The 20,475-nt window shown below is 52.1% G+C and overlaps 8 protein-coding genes across 8 annotated transcripts; 5 read left to right on the plus strand and 3 right to left on the minus strand.

Annotated features, from left to right (window-relative positions):
* Window positions 1–55: 55 nt before the first annotated feature.
* PG997_009608 (uncharacterized protein) lies at window positions 56–596 on the plus strand (the record flags this gene model as incomplete). Its single annotated transcript, XM_066813923.1, has 4 exons — window positions 56–85; window positions 205–316; window positions 396–425; window positions 556–596. The coding sequence occupies 4 exons, from the start codon at window positions 56–58 to the stop codon at window positions 594–596; spliced, it is 213 nt and encodes a 70-aa protein (XP_066665885.1).
* Window positions 597–1,027: 431 nt separating this feature from the next.
* PG997_009609 (uncharacterized protein) lies at window positions 1,028–3,206 on the minus strand (the record flags this gene model as incomplete). Its single annotated transcript, XM_066813924.1, has 4 exons — window positions 1,028–1,227; window positions 1,321–2,775; window positions 2,839–3,018; window positions 3,083–3,206. 4 exons carry the CDS (start codon window positions 3,204–3,206, stop codon window positions 1,028–1,030), a joined length of 1,959 nt encoding a protein of 652 aa, XP_066665886.1.
* A 442-nt stretch (window positions 3,207–3,648) lies between these two features.
* Window positions 3,649–4,713, minus strand: PG997_009610 (Extradiol ring-cleavage dioxygenase- class III enzyme- subunit B; the record flags this gene model as incomplete). Its single annotated transcript, XM_066813925.1, has 5 exons — window positions 3,649–3,777; window positions 3,825–4,141; window positions 4,212–4,372; window positions 4,440–4,612; window positions 4,672–4,713. 5 exons carry the CDS (start codon window positions 4,711–4,713, stop codon window positions 3,649–3,651), a joined length of 822 nt encoding a protein of 273 aa, XP_066665887.1.
* A 777-nt stretch (window positions 4,714–5,490) lies between these two features.
* On the plus strand, window positions 5,491–6,353 carry PG997_009611 (acyl-protein thioesterase 1; the record flags this gene model as incomplete). The annotated part of the gene is made up of 3 exons (XM_066813926.1): window positions 5,491–5,685; window positions 5,777–6,210; window positions 6,263–6,353. The coding sequence occupies 3 exons, from the start codon at window positions 5,491–5,493 to the stop codon at window positions 6,351–6,353; spliced, it is 720 nt and encodes a 239-aa protein (XP_066665888.1).
* Window positions 6,354–6,901: 548 nt separating this feature from the next.
* On the minus strand, window positions 6,902–8,054 carry PG997_009612 (uncharacterized protein; the record flags this gene model as incomplete). Its single annotated transcript, XM_066813927.1, has 2 exons — window positions 6,902–6,987; window positions 7,145–8,054. The coding sequence occupies 2 exons, from the start codon at window positions 8,052–8,054 to the stop codon at window positions 6,902–6,904; spliced, it is 996 nt and encodes a 331-aa protein (XP_066665889.1).
* Window positions 8,055–8,622: 568 nt separating this feature from the next.
* On the plus strand, window positions 8,623–10,467 carry PG997_009613 (uncharacterized protein; the record flags this gene model as incomplete). The annotated part of the gene is made up of 1 exon (XM_066813928.1): window positions 8,623–10,467. One exon carries the CDS (start codon window positions 8,623–8,625, stop codon window positions 10,465–10,467), a length of 1,845 nt encoding a protein of 614 aa, XP_066665890.1.
* Window positions 10,468–11,437: 970 nt separating this feature from the next.
* PG997_009614 (uncharacterized protein) lies at window positions 11,438–13,611 on the plus strand (the record flags this gene model as incomplete). Its single annotated transcript, XM_066813929.1, has 3 exons — window positions 11,438–12,270; window positions 12,394–12,503; window positions 12,662–13,611. The coding sequence occupies 3 exons, from the start codon at window positions 11,438–11,440 to the stop codon at window positions 13,609–13,611; spliced, it is 1,893 nt and encodes a 630-aa protein (XP_066665891.1).
* Window positions 13,612–15,553: 1,942 nt separating this feature from the next.
* On the plus strand, window positions 15,554–19,682 carry PG997_009615 (uncharacterized protein; the record flags this gene model as incomplete). The annotated part of the gene is made up of 4 exons (XM_066813930.1): window positions 15,554–15,770; window positions 16,195–17,093; window positions 17,159–19,141; window positions 19,425–19,682. 4 exons carry the CDS (start codon window positions 15,554–15,556, stop codon window positions 19,680–19,682), a joined length of 3,357 nt encoding a protein of 1,118 aa, XP_066665892.1.
* Between the last annotated feature and the right edge of the window lie 793 nt (window positions 19,683–20,475).

The following is a 20,475-nucleotide window of genomic DNA, read 5'->3' on the forward strand; positions in this document are numbered from 1 at the left end:
CTCTCTCCCGCCTCTTATTCTTCCCCCGTTCCGCGCGACAGATAAATCCCCCAACATGTCGGACCAGGTTCAAGAATTCCTCGACGTAAGAAACTCACAACAGCAGCCCCTCCCTCCCTCCGCTCTACAGCGAAAGCTGCGCGCGCGAGAGGGAGAGGGAGAAATGCGCCCGCCCCGAGTGTAACTTAGCTAACGCCATCATAGGTCCCCCGCGAGTTCGTCAAGGAGGGCACCCAGTTCATGAACCGCTGCCAGAAGCCCGACCAGAAGGAGTTCGTGCGCATCTGCCAGGCTGTTGGTGTGGGTTTCTTGATCAGTGAGTCTACCTCGAGACAAATCAGAAGGCCTCAAGTCGAAACCCATTACGGTTTGCTAACTACTACTTTTCTTTACAGTGGGCGCTGTTGGCTACGTCGTGAAGCTGAGTAAGTTGGTTCCGAAAACAATTCGATGCCTGCCGAGTTTATCAACTCCGGCCTCATCACTTGGTTGCAACAATGCCCAATGGGGCATTACTTGATCTCAATAATTGCACACTAACGTGCTGTATTACAGTCCACATACCCGTCAACAACATCCTCGTCGGTGGCGCATAAACATCGAAACGATTCGGAGGAGGATTTGAACGAAACGACCTGGAGCGCGAGAGTCAGGACCTTACAGGAGAGGCATTGGTGCTCATAACAAGCAGCATAATATGAAAGGCAGCATGGAATACTGCGCAGGCATAGCCGTTCCGAGGAGGGACGAGCTCCGCCTGGCCTATCCAATATACGACAATGGGCTGGAACGATGGGTTGCATATGGACGCACAATCGTAGCAAGCTAGCCAGCCAGCAGGGCCAAATAAAATAACCCTTGATTTGCTTATCCTGGATCCGTCTATTAAGCATATGTACAACACGATTGCCAGCTTGACTAGGTTCTGAATAAAACCCCTTTTCCTGGAACTCAGAGGTTCATCGCTGGCATGCCCGAAATGAGAGCGAACGTCACCCCAGACAAACAATTTTGTAAATTATCGACCTCAAAGTCGGCCAAAATTAATCCCGAATTCCTCTTCCTCTTCCTCGTCATCATCATAGATACTGGAATGATCACCAACTGGCCTTAGCTTGTCATTATATGAGAGACCCATTCTTGGCTCGGCCTCGTCTGTATGAGACTCGTTGAAGGAGTGGACAGAGACGGTGCCTATTGCATTGTCTCCTCCGTTAAGAGCAGAAGCTGGGAACAGAAAGTTAGCTTAGTTTTCTGGTTTCATCTTGTTCCCCAGACCTGATAGGCACAGGAAGAAGGGCAGATAATGTAGGTACTTACCAGCGATGAATGGCGCATTGGGGTGCCAGCTGGCATCTCTGACGCAAGTGAAACCACTCCGGTGATGTGACCCTCTATGGCGATGAGGTCTGTAATTCCGCGGCAGAGTTTCCTTCAACGTCGCTTCGTGCACGTCAATGTCTCCAGCGGGAGTGCCGTCCAGGTTGTAGATGTAAACCTTGCCATCATGGCTGCCAGTGTAGACGTATCTCGAGTCGGTGCTCCCAGGAGGCGAGAAGTGGCACCGGATGAGCGTCCGCAGAATCTTGTGGCCGCCGCGGAAGGTGACCACGGAGTTGTCGTTGGGGTGCGGGAACCACGTCGTGTCGTCGTAGTGCTCCCAGCGGTAGTCGAAGCCGGTGCCCAGGCGGGTGTGCTGCGTCGGGTCCAGCTCGGTGAACTGGGCCGAGGTGTACATCTTCCGCAGGTCCCAGAGCTTCATACTCTGGTCCTTGCCGTTCGACAGGATGTAGCGTCCGTCGCCTTTGCTGTCGATGTACGTCAGGCCCTCAATGTGACCGACGAACGCGCCGGCTTCCCGGCCGTTGCCCATGCTGCGCCGGTCCCAGACTTTGATGGTCGTATCATCTGATCCCGAATATAGAATGTGCGGCGACAGTTTGTCGGCAAAGCACACGGCGTTTACATGGTTTTCATGTCCCCTAATCTGGTGTAGCACCCGGCGAGATTCAATGTCATAGACCACTATCGAATCCGCGTTTGTCCCTGCGACGAGCTCGCGCCCGTCTCCCGAGAACCGGATCGACCAGATACCAAACGCACTGTGCCAACCGTTCCCACCGGGACCCGCGCTTGCCAGGTTCAACGTGTATGGGTCACCTGTGTCATTCGGGTCTGTCGGCGCCAGGCATACGTTGCTCTGTATCGAGGTGTACGCGAGCCATTTGTTATCCGGGCTCAGCGAGGCATCGGTTAGAGTCCACGAGCCAAAGGGGAACGCGACAGTCTTGTAATGCCTCCAGTTGTACGGGTTTGACGTGTCGTACATGCGGACCTTGAAGTCCTTGACACATGCGTAGAAGAAGTTGCCGTCGTCGGAGAACTGGCCCGAGTATACGGGCTCCTGGTATTTGATGACCATCTCCGCGTCGGTGGTGGGTAGCAAGGACTGCTTCATCATGGACTGGTTGACTCGTCGATACGTCGGGCCACCCACGCCCAGCTCCCGGTCGAGTATGCGGCGTGCTAATCGCTTCTTGGCCCTCAGGGGGCTCGGGACGAGCTCCGTAGCTCCAAACTTGCCCGAGTTCATGAGCTCCTGGCCTTCCTCGCTCGGATATTTGGGGAACCGGTCCGGGTCTAGAGTCCGCCGCCGCCGCCGCCGACCCCACGGCATGTCCTCTTCGTCATCGTCGTTAGAGAATATCAGGTGTCCCAAGTTGGAGTTCCGTAACAGCGTGATAACTTGGGCCTGTGAAAGGCCCACTTGGTTGTCTAATCAAAGGTTCCATGTTAACAGACAATCCTAGCCTCGTTGTGGTAAGCAAGGTGGCGTACTCATCACAAGGCGGATCAGTCGCTGTTGCATAGTGATTCCCGCAGCAGCAGCTGTACCTTCATCATCTTCTTCGTCATCGCCTTCGACCTCCACTAGGAATCGGACGTCGTCGTCATCGCTATCATCGTCGTCGTCGTCTTCCTCGTCGTCCTCATCGTCGTCTTCGCCTTCTTCAGCATCTATCGCAAAGTGTCAGTCGGGCCCATCATAATGCAGGGTTGGCAGCGGCAGGTTGCAATGTACCGTGGAATTCGTCTTGCTCATTTTCGTAGCCAAGTTCGGCATCCTCGTCGTGATCGTCTTGGGCATCGTGGAATAAGTCGGCATACCGCTGGTGGATGTCCTCGGACCCCGACGGCGAACTCATCTTGCCCGGAGCTCAACGGGTAACCTGCAGATGCACACAAGACGGTGGTTGTTTCAATGTAGTTGATAAGGTTTCACCACGAAGATAGCAGAGGTATGAGAACTGGTTGAACTGAATACGTAATCTGCCAGCAGATATAATCACCAATATATTAACAAAAGGTTGACAAACGAGAAGGAAGAAGGCGACCTCAGGTCTCATGATGACATCGACCCCGGATAGATACAGCGGGGATCCCGATAGCTGACTTATCGCAGCTACTTGAGATGCGTGTTATGCAAGCCATCGGCGTTACGCGGACTTAACTGGCCCGGAGGTGGGGTTTGCTGCTAAGCCGGCTTGGCTGGACACAGGGGCAAAAACATCACCATTTGGTATTCCTTCCAGCTTCTGGTCAGGTCTATATCGTTTCTCTTATGTAACAAAAAGCAGCAAATTGAGATCAGGCTTGCGCTGCAAACTTATACTGAGCCCAGCCCATACTTCCCTCGTGCAGAGTCCAAGTCCTCTTCCCCGGGTCATCACCAGCAGCTCCGGCCGCCACATAAATGGGCATCAAATGGTCCATGTGCTGGAGAGCGTTAGCCCAGTATTCGAAAGCAGTCAGTGTGTACTTACGGGGTGTGCCTCTCTAGCATCAGGCCGCTTCGTCGCCTCCGCCATCCGTGCCTGGCGTTCCGCAGGCGGGGCTTCCGTCGCTTCCTTCAGAGCCTCGTCAAAGGACACCGTGTACCGTTGCGGAATAGGGCTGGACATGGCGAAGCGCAAGTCTCCCAGGTTGTGCACTGACATGCCGGCGCCAATGATGACGATGCCCTCGTCTCGCAGCGACGCGACGGCTTGGCCCAGGCGGTAATGCAGGTCCGGGTCCTCATTGTTATACAAACTTACCTGCACAAGCGGCACGTTCAGAGGGTTCTGCTCAGGATCAAAAGCTAGACAACATATGTGTGAGTTCGATGGGCTGAGTTTTCTCAAGCCCGGTCTGTGTAGGAAAGTACATACCGACGCTGAAGCCAGACCAGACTCCGTGGTCGAGCCCGCGGGTCACTCCTTTCGATTTGATGCCGGCTTTCGATAGGAGACCCATGATCTTCGAGGCCAACTCAGGGCTGCCCTTGTTCGGGTATTTCGCCTCATAGTAGTGTTTAGGAAATCCGTAGAAGCTGCGCAATACCCCCAGTGAGTACATGTGAAATCGAGCATGCGTCATGGGGTATAGGCTGCACCTACTCGTAGATCAAGTCAGTATGCTCGGCGGTGTTGACCTCGATAGCGTCGCGGTCCGCCTCCCAATGACCCGAAAAGACCACTACGGCCTTCGGTTTTACTTTTTGGGTAATCTCTTGTCCGATCGCTTGGAGTACGGGGAACACCGGATGCCTCGTCTCGTACTGGACATTGGGCTGCGCTAGAGTTCAGACTACAGTTTCTCGGCAAGAGTAAGGATTTAGAGGGCTCATACACCACCATGGCTGAAGAAATATACTGGCGTTTTACCCGACATGGTCGAAACCGAAGATTTGGACGTTGCTGCCAATAGGGAGGCAATCGGTTTGGGGATCCAACTGGACATGAACGGATCAGAGGCAATATTGGAGCGCAGAAAAACCGCAAGAACTAGTACGGCGACCGTGAAAATCAAGAACGGCCTCCTGAGTTGTCTAAATGAATCCATTCACACAGCAACCGGGTGACTAAGGGGATGAGGGCTTTAATAGATCTGATTGATGTTGAGTATGTTACAAATATAGTCCCAAGTCTTTAATTGATACATAAGGTAGTACGGCGATCACGTATTTTCCCTGATTACCAAGAATATGTCAGCAGCAAACTTACCTAACCTATGCACCTACCTACTGGCACTCCGCCGGTGGGATAAGCCAGCCAGCCCTATTCCCATGGAGCAAGGCAGGAGCTGTAGCTAGTGTAGGTACAGGTACTGACGGTGCTTACCTCTTATCCGCGGGGCTCGTTCCCTCGAGTGAGTGCTAGCTGGAGTGGAGCGCGGGGCGCTTGGAATGCGACAGAAAGAAATACTTGGTAAACTCCAGGGCCTGGTTGCTAATCTTTAGCGTCCAGAACCACAACCACTCACCGGTGCTTCCTACCAACAACCATCTTTGGTACGAGAGACTCTCCTACGTGCATGATTACACTGCCTTACCGATCCAGCTTGACGCTCTGTGTTGTGCTGCTTCTTGCGTTCTTGTTGTCTTTCGTAAGCGCACAGCAGCTGTTCAACTTCCCCGCTTTCCCGGAACCCGACGTCTTCTCGCCCACCATGAGCGCTCTCCGGCGGCTGCCCCCACTCCTCTTCCCTCCGGCCAAGAAGCACACGGCTACCGTCATCTTCGTACACGGCCTTGGCGATACCGGCTACGGGTGGGCAGATGCCGTCGAGAACTGGCGCCGCAGGTCCAAGCTGGACGAGGTCAAGTTCATCTTGCCCCACGCTCCTCAAATCCCCATCACATGTGTAAGTGGCCTTGGTTGTCTCCATACTTGATTCGCCTAAGTTATCGTTGCCGTTGCCGTTCCTCTCCTAAGACCGTGTCACCCTCTTTTAGAATGGCGGAATGCGCATGCCGGGCTGGTTCGACATCTTCGCCCTTGGTGGTCGACCCGACGACCTGCGGAGGAACCAGGATGAGAAGGGCATCGAAGTAACCCGCGACTACCTCCGTGACTTGGTCAAGGCCGAGATGGACGGCGGCATCCCTGCCGAGCGCATAGTCCTCGGCGGCTTCTCCCAGGGAGGTGCCTTGTCGTTGTTGACAGGTCTTACCTCCAATGTCAAACTGGGTGGCATCGTTGGGCTGTCTTCGTGGCTCCCCTTGGACCACAAGCTTCCCGAGTACCTCAGAGAATACGATCTTAACCGCGAGACCCCTATTCTGATGTGTCATGGTGACTCGGATCCCGTGGTCCCGACTGCGTTTGGCAAGGAGTCCTCGCAGGCTCTCAAAGACCAGGGATTCAAGGTGACCTTCACGCTATACCCGTAAGCTATCCAGGTGTTTCCCAGAAGAGCGCATCTTACTGACAACATCCAGCCGTATGGCCCACTCGGCTTGCGTGGAAGAGCTCGATGAGGTTCAAAATTTCTTGAGCAAATGCTTGCCCGCCCTCGAATCTGAGAAATAGTCGGGCCTTCAAGAGCATTGTCACCGGGTGCATCTGGCGGCTTGGAGACGTGTGCCACATCCACTTATTACCTATACCAGATCAATCTATTTCTTAGACTACCTATTTGCTGAAGCTTGCAGCCGACGACCCGTGCCACGATCGAATCGCCAAAGTCCAAAGACCAGTAAACACAGCTTTCTGCTCACCAATAATCCCCTGGCCGCCTTGAAGGACGATCGCCTTTTTCAAGCCTTTGTATGGTTTATTTCTTCTAGTTGGTCACACCATACTTTTGTTGAAATGATGCCAAGTTGTTCCTTGTGATATAGCGGCCATTGAAAGTTTCAAGGAACCCATAGGATGTATCCCCCGTTGCCATCCCCAATCCTTATCAAGTAGCTCAGTATGAATCCTTCTGCCGCCAGTTGTTGTGTTGGTTTGTTCTATATCAATACGGCGATCTAGGAATGCCCAACCCTGTGCCGCAAATTGTGTGGGAGCTATGAATAAGAAGTCATTGGTTTTGTGTCCCGCCCTTTGATAGTGGTCTATAAAATGAGAGGGTCTCAACCCTGCCTTCCAGGACTCGGGAGGACCAGGAAACGCTCTCGACGACATGCGAGTGGCGTCTTGACCAGCTTGCAGCAGTCGCCTACTGTGGAGAGAGCAAGTGCATGTCACGCAACGGCAATCCACCGGGCGAGGTTTTGCTCGAAGCTCATTACGAAAGCCATCATGGCCAGTGCAAATTCGCTTATATATGACAGCAATATCGTCGGCGGCCAAGGATAACCATAGTGGGAACGCACTGGCCCAGTTAAGGCGAGGGAACAAGTCAAGTGCAACTTCGCTTAATTCAACGACATTGGCTTCTTCGTCCAGCTTCAGCTTTTCTTCTCCAGGGGCCTTGCAGCTTTCTTTGTCCAAAACTTGTTCTGGTTGTGTCTGGGCGTGTTGCTGTGAATATTGGCAGAGCACGCGTTTCATCTCGTCGTACAGGGATGCTCGCATGAGGTGGTGCAATCTTTGGATATACCCACTGACGGCTTCGATCCCGGCGATCTCCCACGTTTCCCAGCCGCTCATTAACAAAAAAGACTGTTCCCCTTCACTGAAAAGTCTGGGTATTTGGTTGCGGTCGAAGGCTTTGTGGAATAGCTCGTGGCGGAGAAAAGCCAGCTTATATCGAGTCAGCTCAGCTCTCGATATGGTAATCCGAGGCATGTTCTCTACCACAGTCATGCGGTGGGAGAAGGACGAGTCGGCCCAATGTGGAAGACTGCCCAAGCTGCCCACTTTAGCCTTTCTCACGAAATCGTCTACGAATCGCATGATGATACGATCTAGCTGGCAAAGCAACACGCTTTCCTCGCGAGAAGAAGGCCTATGATCCTGCGAGGCCCGGTTCGTGAGGTAGCTGCTGATCCTGCTATGTAGCTCATCGCCGTCTGTGATGTTGGAGAAATCAGGACAACGGACAATGGTCAGAGCATCAGAAAGGCATTCGTCGCCTATGGACCCGCAGATGACTTTGGACAAGATGGTCTTCTTCTTGTACAAAAAGCTGCTCAAAAGGATTGGCGACGATGACAGGCAGGCTGCCAAGTCCTCGTACGAGTCCAGGTCGCCCAGGATATGCGCAAGAAGCTCGATTGGGAGATCCGAGAGGCCAACGGAGGTGGCGGCGACAAGTGATGTGTCCAATGAAAAGTCAGCCATATTTGTGGCTATCGAGAGTGGTGGTCTCTGTGGGTGTTGTAAATGAGGGATGCCTGACTGGTATCCTCGTGGGACTTTTCACAACTACCTAACGCATACACATAGCTCGAGTGCAGGCAAGGGCATATCCATTAATATACGAAACTCAATCTAACTTATCGAGAATGTTGTGGCCTCACCATGGTAAAGTTCATGTTTTTTCTTCTTCTGGAACGCCTGTCCTCAAACACGTACGTAGCCATCATTCTGTGAATATGCCAACTTCATGGCAGATATAATGGGCTTTCGAAAAGGGCAAATACAGGAGAGGCATCGACCTGAATGCAAGTAGGGTTGCTAACTGGAATGTTTGGATGTAGGTGCTACCAGACGTCTCGACATGTATCGATTGACGCGAGCCAGGTTCAATGTTCAATGTTTAATGGCCCCATTCCAAGGCCTTCCCACCTGCACGCACTGGCCCACTAATGAGAGCAAAGTTCCCACCTGCCTTAACCTCATTGAACGTAAACTGCATCTTACCGCGCTGTCACCACGAAACACAACATCGAATCACCAGATCAAAAGTATGGAACACCAGTCTCCATTCTCGCTGAGGCCATGGCCTCGGGGCGACAAAAAGCCCAAGAACATTGAAGAGTTTGTGCAGCGCGTGAGCGCCGAGCGCAATGGCTTCCGCAACGTCAAGGAAGCCGACCTCGTCGAGGAAATCAAGGCTCATGCTGCGGGAGCTGCCAACCCGGACAATAGCCAAGGCAGCCCCGAAGGTGACTCGGATTCCGACGCCGAGGCCGAGAACGACAAGAAGGAAAAAACGGCTATCGAGGCCCGTGATGACTTTCTGCGAAACCTCGAGGCTGCCCATCAATCCGCTATGCTCAACCTGGACCTGGTCTCTCTGCTTCTCTCCAAGGAAACGCCCAACCAAGCTGGCACGACCTTATCCCCCACCCTGCGTGAGCTCGTTGGAATTGGCACTTTAGGCTCGTCCAAAGTGCACCAGTCCAATATCACCCCCGCCAGAGAAGCCGACGATCTGGCTGTGGGTACAGGATGGAGGGTAATGGGCACCAACAAGATGGTCAGCTCCGTGTTGGAGGCGGCTGAGCGACTCGAGAAAGAAATCACTCTCGAAACTAAGTACTGGGCCGATGTGCTGGCTGTCAGCGAGAGTGGCTGGGCCGTCTCGTCCATAGCTGGCAAGGGTCTCGGCGTCCGTTTTGGCTTTGCCGAGGCTGCTCCGATGTACAGAGACAGCAGTATCGCACGTTTGATCCGAAGCGAGGACGGAAACGCTCGACTGGATCACGGGCAAGCCGGAAAGGGCTCGCAGAGAGTGCGTGCTACCATCGAGGTCGACGGCAAGATCGCAGGGCGGTCACGTCTCCCTGGCAGCCTCCCAGATAATAGCCGCCTGGAAGACCGCGTTCTCGAGGCCCGCAACACCATCTTTGCACAGGAGTTATGGTACGAGATCAGTCGCGAATCACGTACGCTGCTTTCGCTTGGTGTTCAGTCCGACGGCTCGGAGGTTTCCTACAATGTAAACCCCGCCACAAAGGTGATTTTATGCCTGGAGGATCTCGCGGAGCCGGAGCTTCCCGATGAAACCAACTTCTACGACCTGATGGCAGAACTCACGATCCAAGGCCTCAGCATCTTTCTAATGGCCGCACATCGTCAAAACTACAGCAAACGAGTACAGCCAAAGCACGGACGCAACAACCCACCTTACAACCTGCTACGGCCCCTGATCTCACGATACCGGTTTACTCTCGATTACGACAAGTTGATTGGATTTACAGGCAGCCTAATCGACTCTCTACACGCGGCGGGCTTCGATTCGGCAGATTTCACCAAGACACAGCCATCCCTCAGCTTGCAGCCGCCTACTCGCGCCGATACGGACCACCACGTCATGACGCAGGCAGAGATGCTTATGTTGAATACCATCAACTTCCAGCAGTTTTCAGCTGATATCACAATCACACCGGAAGCTCGCATAGGCTTACGCGCAAAGGCTTTCTTGTCACTGGATGCCACGCAATTCAAGATCGCACTGCCTGGCCCACAGAACCCCCTGGCCAACCTATACACCTCCTCCGATACTTATCCGAACGTTGGTGAAGCAATACACTACGTGAGGCAAGCTACAATCCGAGCCGTTGTCGACAGGCTACTCGAGTTGACTTCGGAGAAGCTGGCCAAGGAGGACATTGGCTGGAGTGATGCAATGGACGGGGTTGCGCTTGTAGATACATTAGACAGGGAGCTTACCATAGGGACCGACGGGACCCAGCTGGTCGCAAAGACCAAGAACCAGCGTCGCATATGGAGTGTTGGTACATCATCGCAAGCGAATCTGGAGGAGTTCGTGCTCAGCTACTTCAAAAGTAATGAAGATACTCAATAGATGAAGAACGAGGGCACTTGGTCAGGCCGTTGATCCGGGAAGTAAGTTTAATGAGAGATAGTTTTAGAGGTTCTCAAACACTTTTCATCATCACCACCAAAGATGCAAGCGACCAAGAAAACGGCTCGTGACTATAAATCGTGAGTAAGGCCATGCAGTTAGTAGAGAAGGTAGAGGACATGGGGGGTTGCGTCGCGTGGGTCTTTCGCCAATCCGTGATCCGTTTTCAAACGCGTGTTGGCATGGGTCACACTCCCTGTCTGTCGGGATTTATATTGCCTTTTTAAATGTTACATGTTGCTTCCACACTTTGTGTCCCAAATTCCTATTGCTATTGCCTCTGCTCCAAATTCTGCCGTCAAAGAACTCACCATGTCGTCCCCAGCCGAATCTGCTACCGAAGCACCAGAAGACTCGGGCAATTGCGCCGTTGATGTTGATGAGCAAGTGAAAAGCATTGCTTGGCTACCTGACAGCCTTCCTGAGAACAAACCGAAGGAATTCACTGTCTTCTTCTCAGGGAATTCCGACCCTACAAAAGCAGTTACTGTTCCTCAGTTCAAGTTCATTCCAGGTGCTAATAACACCCCGAACCGTGCCGCGCCAGCTGATTCTGGAAGTTGCACGTCTTCATCCAGCCTTATCACCCACCAGGTTGCCAAAGAGTCCATCGCATCCATATCTTCTGACGGCATCCAAACTGCAGTCATTCCAAAACCCCTCTTCGGGCCATTAAGTGTGAGCAATGAGCCTCAGGGGAAGAAATATGATCACACTTTCGCTGTCCAGGGCAGCAAGGAAACCACATCGCCAGCACCCCCGGCCAACGCTGTGAAACCCATGTTCGGGCCTTTGAGTTTGAACATAAAGCCACGGGAGAAGGGAGACAAGCTCTCTTCTGCTTCCCTAAACAACAATAGAGCTGTCATAAAAAGCAAGCCAAAGATCCGTGTCAGCTCTTCTCTCTCTTATGCCTATTGCTTCGCAAACCTCTTCGCAAACCAACGGAAAGAACCACGATAGCGTCGATCCATCACTGGAGACTGAAGAGTCCGACAGTATGGGAAATCGGAAACCAAAGAAGAGTCGCAAGACTTATGAACTTACCAATACTGCTGCTGCTTCTTCTTCCAAGGCGCCGCCGCCGACCAAGAGGTCGGACGTCACAGCTCATCCCAGTCACCGCCCGAAAGCAACGGCTACAGCCAATAGCCGACCTCCTAACAGAACCATCAAGTCTGCTCCACAGACGACAGGTTCGTCGGCAGAAAGCCCAAATGCCCACCACAGTACGTCGACTTCAGACGAGCTCGAGGATAGCGGTGACGAGAGTGAGACCTCCAACGACGTTTCTGATGAGGCAGACTCTTATCGCGATTATCATATGAAGCTACTTACACAACGACCCGAGGATGATGATATGATAGGCATCATGTCAGCCCCTATCTTCACCCACCCTGTGCTTGAACATGCGAGGTCTCTTAGACAGGGTTCCAAATCGACACCATTCCCGCAGTACGCTTTCTTTGCAGGGAACTCTGAAGAAGGACACGGCGCTGGCCCGACAGACCCCCGCATCTTTTACAACGTTGCCAGCCCCTCGAGTATCTTTATCTGCGGACAACAGGGCTCAGGCAAGAGCCATACGCTGTCTTGTCTTCTGGAGGGGTGCTTGGTGCCATCCAAACTTGGCCGGCTCCCCCATCCCTTGACTGGAATCGTGTTCCACTACGATACCTTCGTTTCCGACGCCAGCGGAACCCCTGTGAGGCAGCGTATCTCGCTTCGAGTGCCAATATCAAGGTCAGGGTGCTCTGTGCACCGACCAGCATCCGCACGATGAAGGTAAGTGTGGCTCGGTGACCTTAGTCGTTACTGATGACACAATATGAGTTGGCTAACGAGCTTTGTGTAGAAAACGTACAGCAAGCTCCCTGGCGTATCAGTAGAGGAATTGCGGTTGAGGGAGTCGGATCTGAATACCAAAAGGATGCTCGACTTGATGCAAGTTGGCGGAGGCTCAATGCCGCTCTATAGTAAGATCATGCCCTACTTCTTCGTTGCTAGCAGTCGATCTACTACCTCGGTCTCATCACATCACATACTCGTCCGGCCTTCATGATATGCCTTGACCAGAGCATTTTCTCCCATCTCCTTTGTTGTCTGATAAAAAGTGCTAACATTTGATCTGCAGTGCACGTTATCCAGAGATTACTGAGAGATATGCGACTCGAGCAACAAAAGAACGGAACGGACTTCAACTATTTCAGATTCCGGAACAGTCTGGCGCAAGAGGACCTTACTCAGCAGCAGTCCATACCTTTGCAGCAGCGTCTAGAAACGCTCGAGAGCTTCATGGTGAAAAGCCAAGTCAAGCCTCGGGACAAAGCAAGCAAATCCATGAAGGGAACCTTTTGGACACCTTGCGAGGGCCAGCTGACCATCGTTGACCTCTCGTGTCCTTGCGTCACGGCCGAGATGGCATGTTCTCTGTTCAACATCTGTCTGTCGCTCTTTCTGGAGCAGCCTTCATCGATCGGCCGCGTCGTGGCCCTGGACGAGGCACACAAGTACATGAGCGAGTCGGCCGAGGCGCAGACGTTGACAAACTCGCTGCTCTCTACAATCCGGCTGCAGCGCCACCTCGGCGCGCGGGTTTTCATCTCCACTCAGGAGCCGACCATCTCGCCGAAGCTTCTCGACTTGTGCAGCATCACAATCGTGCATCACTTCCAGTCGCCTGACTGGCTGCGTGTGCTCAAAGGCCATCTCGCTGGTGTCTCATCGGCCATCAAACAGCCGCAAGGAAATAACAGACCGCAGCATGCCGCCACGGACGGCGTTGATGGCAATGGCGATGAGGACGGCATATCATACGACGGCGTACGCGGCATCCATATATCGCAGGACGACCCCACACACGACATGATGTCCCATATCGTCAAGCTTCGGACCGGAGACGCCCTCCTCTTTGCACCCAGCGCGATCGTCGGCCTGGAGAAGCAAAAGGCCAAGAGAGCAGCAGCAGCAGCAGATGGCGGCGCAGTGGTCGTCACGCCTAAGCAGCTTCATTACGAGGTTATGCGGGTTAGAGTTCGTGCTCGCATTACGGCTGATGGCGGGAAAAGTATCCTGGCTACTTGAAGCCTTCCGAGAAAACATCAGGGAAAAGGTTTTTGTGTTAGACCCTGACGCATGGCACCCGAGCTTCATGTATTTACTGTTTCATTGGTGCTGCTGGGCAGCACCATTCAGTGTCTGGAACATGTGGCTTTTTTTTCACTTGCCAAGGGTTGGAGAATGATCAAGCATCTAATATTCATCGAGGTAAAGCGTTATACCTTCCGTATCAGAGGATCCCGGTCGCAAGATCTTCTCGCATAGCCTCTGATTTAGCAGTGAGTGTTACTTGCTCGTTCATACACGAACATCCACTTGATAGACTAGAAATATGGCTTATTATATTAGTGATGCTTCGTGTACAACCAGAAATTTGTGGTCCATCGCTGACCTCTGCAGCATATAGGCTTGATTGATCTAAAATGCAGATGGTCACGGATAGATAGTGGATATTATCTGTACTCAAGGAATGCACGGTGCTTTCTTATAGATCCTTAGAGGCAATGGGTATAGAAATGAATGATCAAGATGGCCCAAGTCACCCCTCTGAGAACTTCGAGTTGGGTTATTTATAACAAGGCCAGTGAATCGCGACAAAAGCATATAACCAAGCCACAAGAGGAGGGCATCAGTGAGGAGTGACTAATACAGGGTCCTCTTAAGGGAGACCAGGTATGCATAGTGGCCATGGTGTTCCCGGGGGCCGACTGTCCCCATTTTGATAGATCGCAGATGTGCAGCATGCCCCGAGGATTTATTTGCCCGCACAGGACTGGCATTACATACCTTGAGGGACTTATCGGAAACAATTAAATGCAGAGAACGCTAAAGGGCAAGCCGAAATGCTCATTGCCATTCAGTACCTAGCGAAGCAAGGCAATATCGGTCGGTGAGGTCGCTGTAAGGCCGCCTATAAGCCCTCAGTGTTACTCTTTTAGGTGTATGGATGGGCGTAGGGACATGCTAGATGGCCCCCAAACATTTGAAGGATAGGGGGCCCTGTCAGTTGAGCACCTGGCGCGTTAGCCGCATGCAGCCTAGTGACGTGCGTGCCTGCTCTATTATCGGATCAAGAAATGGCTAAATATGGGGCATGCATTTACTCTGCCGCAGGGGGAGTTTAAGTGCAATGACGCGCTAGATAAAACGCGACTTTTGACCTTGTAGGCCATGTAGTCTATTGATTCAGCAGGTAGGCAAGCAATAGGTACCTAAGGCTGGTTCTCGCATAACACATGCCATTGGTGAGTTCACACATGTAGAGAAAGGCTTGCTATCCAAGCTGTATTGCTCTTTCCCTTACACACATTAGGTACCCAACATACCTAATCTCTTGGTCAGTACAGTGCTACCTCCTAGCTGCCCACGCAGCCAGCTATTATCCTACTGTCACCTAGCGGTTGTTCCATTGCCACCCAGTTATGCCCTTGGCCAGAAAGTATAGAATTGCCAACCAGCTATCCCATTACCAGCCAACCAGCCAACCACCACCTGTCCCATTGCCATTCCGTTGCCGACCAAGGTTACGCAAATGCACGTATCTGGGCTTATTCTATTAGTGCTATAGGTAATCTGCAGAATTAGCATTGGGAAAGTGCTCTAGGCAACCGCCGCCACCCTAGAAGGCTCCAACACAACCAGGTGCAGCCAAAGGTTTGGGTCTGAGGCAAAGGAAAAGAGGCGAGGCTGTAGTTGCCCCCAGGCCTTGGCGCATGCTTGTCTCTCATCCATCCAGCTCCTCTTGCCTTGTCAACCGCTGGCACTACTTCTAATCCCTCTCATCGTCTTCGTTGTTCCTGTACAACCCGCTTCAAGGACACCAGCGTCGGCAGCGTGCAGAACTCCAGCGCAGACCGGAGCGCCTGTCTCGTAAGCACTCTGCCTCGGCAAGAGATCTGGATCGTGCATTCCGTTCTATGTCTGTCTAGTCCCAGTACGAGGAGAAAGAAGAAGCCGGAGCCTCATGATGGCACAGCCTGGTCGCCCGCCCGTCCCGATCTGGGACGAGGCCGAACCCGCTGCACCCAGTGAAGAGGATCTGAGAGACGAGCTGCAGCTGCAGGAAATCCTCCTAGAGTCTCTGGCTGGTACGCCTGAGGATACACCGCAGCGTCGGGCGGAAATCCAGGCTGAGATTGTTCGCATTGAAACGCAGCTTAAAAGGCTCCAGGTTGCCAGGCCAGGTAGGTAAAAGCCGTGTTTCTTTGAAGCCTCACCCCGTTGACACCCGCTTTCGTCTTTGCCTGGTGAATACAAGAGCACCACCCACACATACCACAACCTCAGGCCTACAAAAACACTTCGCACAATCACTTACTTTCCCTCATTCATTTCAGTTCCCAAGCCTGCTTCTTTTTTGCTGCCCGTCTTCCTTCATACCCATTATAGGTGGAATACAAAGGCAGTAAGGGAACTTGGATTGATCATTCTTTCCGTCACATCTTCCCTTCACAATCACCTCAATTCTTCTCTATAAGCCCCCAACCCTGCATTGAGGCTTGTACAAGTCACACACTCCCTTCCCTCCCTTCCCTTTCGAGTACTGAAAAACATGCTCGTTTCGTTCATGTTTTCACATCAAAACTAACTGGTTTTCCTCGCGTAAAGGCTCGGTGCAACCGTCACATAGAACAAGCACCAACAACACTGCCATGGCAGGATCAAGCGGCGATGAGCCTGGTGCTCGTCGCACTTTCCCTGTACCTCTACCCAATGCCCAGAGCATTTCTGGACTGTCTTTCGAATGTGAAAACCTGTGGGATGACGCCAGCAACACTGAATACGCCAGAAAGCGTACGTATAGCAACCACCTTGATAACGGCCTGCCTTCTATGCCAGAGTCAAAGTCACAACGAGTCGGCGATGAAGGTAACACATGGGATGATGAGTTGTTTGGGGACTTCGGCGATGATCATGGAGTTGCTCGGCGATCTGAGTATGAGCAACGTGAGATAGCCTTTCGCCAGAAGCAGATCCAGGAAGAACAAGACGAGGCGCTCGCCCGTATGATCGCTGCCGAGGATGGAGCAGAAGCGCAAGAGTACTTTGCACACCAGCCTGAGCCAATCGATTCAAGCAGCTCGTTGCCCCAAACCACCCCGAACGATTTCTCTCCACAAGCAAACCGAATGCCTGGATCCTGGGAGACCAATGACAGCAATTTCGTTGATCTTACCGATGATCAGCCCCGCCACGCAAGCAGCGCTGCAAACAATTCCGGGGATCTTGCGCACCACGCTGCGATCCAGCGGCAGCGGCTTGAATCCAACTCTCCCTTTCCATCGTCACAATCTCAACGACGCCCTGGGTACATTGCGAATGGGACCGCAAGTCCTCTTGCGAGCAGAACTAATAACTCCGTTTATCGTCCTTCGCTGGCTGAAATTGTGCAGCGCACGAACAACTACGATTATGCCAGTGGCACCAACGAACGCGGTGATCCCCTCGATGACCGTATTGTTATTCCACCTGGTTATGCCGCTGAAATGGAATCAGAATCGGACCAAGTGAAGGCACTCTTGGCAAATATCTCGACTGAGGCAGGCACGGCCAATGGTGACCAATACGAAAGCACACCCCGGCCCTCAAGGAGCCGCTCTATAAACATCAACAGATTGCCCTCAAGTGGATGAAGGGCATGGAAGCTGATGAGTACAAGAGGGGCGGCATACTCGCGGACGATATGGGTCTTGGCAAGACTATTTCAACGCTTGCTCTCCTGGTAGATGGACGTGTTCCAGCAAGCCAAACCTCACCAGGTCGTCTGGGCACCAGTGTTGTCGTTGCGCCTGTATCGTTGCTTCGTCAGTGGGAGACCGAGATCAAAGACAAAGTCAAGCACACGCATCTTCTCAAAGTTCACGACTACCACAAGAAGAAGCTGTCCTACGATGAATTGCGCAAGTTTGATGTTGTGTTGACTTCCTACGGTAAACTTGGCACGGAGCTAAAGGCTATGGATGCCTTCACAAAGGACAAGATCTCTAGAGGTGAATCGGTCGACAAAAATATCCTGGCGGAAAAGTTTCCTTTCATCTGCGCCAAAGAGTCATTCCTACGCCTCATTGTCGACGAATCGCAGATGATCAAGAACAAGAGCACCCAGATGCACCAAGCGGTCTGTCGTGTTCCAGCAAAGTACAGGTGGTGTCTCTCAGGCACGCCCATGATGAACAATGTGGACGAAATGGGTTCTTTGATCCATTTCTTGCAGATCAAGCCCTACAACGATCCACAGGAGTTCAAGCGGAAGTTCGCGGCATTGTATCCCAAGGGTCGGAGCTTCGAAGATCCACAGAAGGTTATGAAGTCCCTACAAGTACTGCTGCGTGCTATCATGCTCCGGCGCACCAAGACGTCGACAATCGACGGGGCTCCTATCATCACGCTGCCGAGCAAGACGGAGATGACTGATTATGTTGTCTTTACCGAGGACGAGCAGCAATACTATAATGATTTACTCCACCAATCCCGAGTGGAGTTCAGCAAGTTCTTGCGGGCGGGCACCGTGGGCAAGCACTACCAAGCAATGCTTGTGAAACTGCTGCGGTTGCGCCAGGCTTGTTGCCATCCATACTTGCATATTACCGACCTTGAGTTCACCAACATTGAGATGTCGGAGCAGGAAATGGCCACCCTTGCAAAGGAGATTCACTCTGCACGGGTCGATGCTCTCAAGGAGGAAGAAACACCACTTGAGTGCCCTATTTGCATGGAGATTAGCTGGAACCCCTCGATCCTCGTTCCATGTGGCCACTACGCCTGCCACGAATGCCTGCAACTTCACACGAACAGCTCTGAGCAACAGAGAAATGAACTCGAGAACGGCAAGGCCAAACCGAGATGCGTCATCTGTCGCGCCGAGTTCGACATGAAGGGAACTGTCACATATGAGGCTTTCAAGAGCGTTTTCATGCCCGAGACCCGCGGCGATTCCCAGGCTCAAAGCGCCGACGGGGATGTAGCCGACGTTGAGTCCGACTCGGACTCGGACTCGGATTCGGACTCGACTGATTCGGCCGAAGATGGAGACGATATTGACGATCGCGGTAATCTGAAAGACTTCATCGTGGATGACGACGACGACGAGGAATACCAGCCTAAGTCAAAGTCCAAGGACAAGGGAAAGGGCAAGGTCAAGAGCGAGAAGAAAAGGGGCAAGAAGAAGAAGGAGGCGGACATCCAACCACATATGCTTGGCAAGCTGCGGAAGGAGGCCACTCGCAATGCACACGCGCACAAGAAGTACCTGAAGTACCTTGGAAACATCTGGCTGCCGTCAGCCAAGATTACCAAGTGCATAGAGGTCATCAGGGGTATTCAGGAATCCGGTGAGAAGACCATTGTCTTTTCGCAGTGGACCCTGCTTCTTGACCTTCTGGAAGTCCCCCTGAAGCAAGACCTCGGTCTTCGGTTCCGTCGTTATGATGGAGGCATGTCGGCCAAACAGCGTGACGAAGCAGTCCAGCAATTCAGGGAGGACCCCAACGTGAAGGTCTTGGTCACTTCACTAAAGGCCGGAAACGCTGGTCTGAACTTGGTGTGCGCCAGTAGAGTAAGTGGACCTTTCAGTGTTTATTCCTTCCGTTCCGACAATTTCCTTCCCAGCCCCAACGTCTATACCCTTCCTACCCAGTGGTTATTCCCTTCCTGTCCAGTGGTTATTCCTTCCGCCCCTAGCACTTGTTCATTTGTTTTTAAGGAATAACCACGATGAGGCCAAAGAATAGACTGGCTGAGTTCAAGGGAATAACCACAACTCTCGGAATAAACTGTACATGAATTCCCATCGAGACACTGGAATAATGTTGAACAAGACTAACGCCAAGAATCATTAGGTCATCATTCTGGATCCCTTCTGGAACCCGTTCATCGAAAAGCAAGCCGTTGACCGGACCTATCGAATTGGGCAGAGGAAACCGGTCGAGGTGCACCGCATTCTGATCAAGGACACTGTGGAGGACCGGATTATGGTATTGCAGGAGGAGAAACGCGACATCGTTGAAGGTGCCATGGATGAGAAGGCTGCACGAGATCTTGGTCGTCTTTCCAATAGCGACCTCGCCTACATCTTTGGCATGGGTGGACGCCATTAAGGGGAAGTCACCCCCCACACACAGGAATGTATGATAGATAGCGTAGCTACCCTTTGCGGTTGCCTTTTTTCTTCTTTCTCTCTCAGAGTCTATCCCGTAGCGAGGCGTTGAGATGGTGGTTTGCTTCAGAATGGGAGATGATTATGACAACCTGTTGATTTCCCGCTTGGTTGTGATGTCCTGTTAACTGGTTATCCCATTGGCAGCACCTGTTGTGCTATTGCTGATAGTTGCTTTGACTGTATTGTGTATTCACGTTATCCCATTGGTGATTACAGCACCATTAGTCATTTGTTCTGTTGCTGATTGTTATATTGCCACCCAGTTATCCCATTGCTAGAACGGATTACTACAGATGATATGGAGTAATGGAACGCGTCTTGTGAGAAATGCCTTGTTGTTTATTTATTAAAAAATGAAAATAAAAAAATAGAATCGCATGGTGTTATCCTGCCAGTACTCTATGGACGTTTTATTCCCGATGGGCTACTGCGGATGAGTATGCCAGTAGCAGGCTTTCAAACCAACAAGCAACCGGTGAGATGGCCGAGTTGGTTATGGCGTCAGGTTAAGGTCACCTTAATATCTTCATCCTGGTGGAGCAATCCGCGTGGGTTCGAATCCCACTCTCATCACTTGAGAAGTACCACGCTCTTCTGTCCACAGAAGAAAGCTTCCTCTTTTTGTCCTTCTGTTTTACTGTGTTCCTATGGAAATCATTTTTAATGGCTCCTTCCCCCTCTCCTTTACTAGTTGCTAAATTGCACTTTGAGAAACTGATCATTAGTGCACA

The sequence above is a fragment of the Apiospora hydei genome (assembly GCF_038363865.1).
Source record: "Apiospora hydei strain CBS 114990 chromosome Unknown utg000007l_segment0_segment0, whole genome shotgun sequence".
Classification (NCBI taxonomy): Eukaryota; Fungi; Ascomycota; class Sordariomycetes; order Amphisphaeriales; family Apiosporaceae; genus Apiospora; species Apiospora hydei.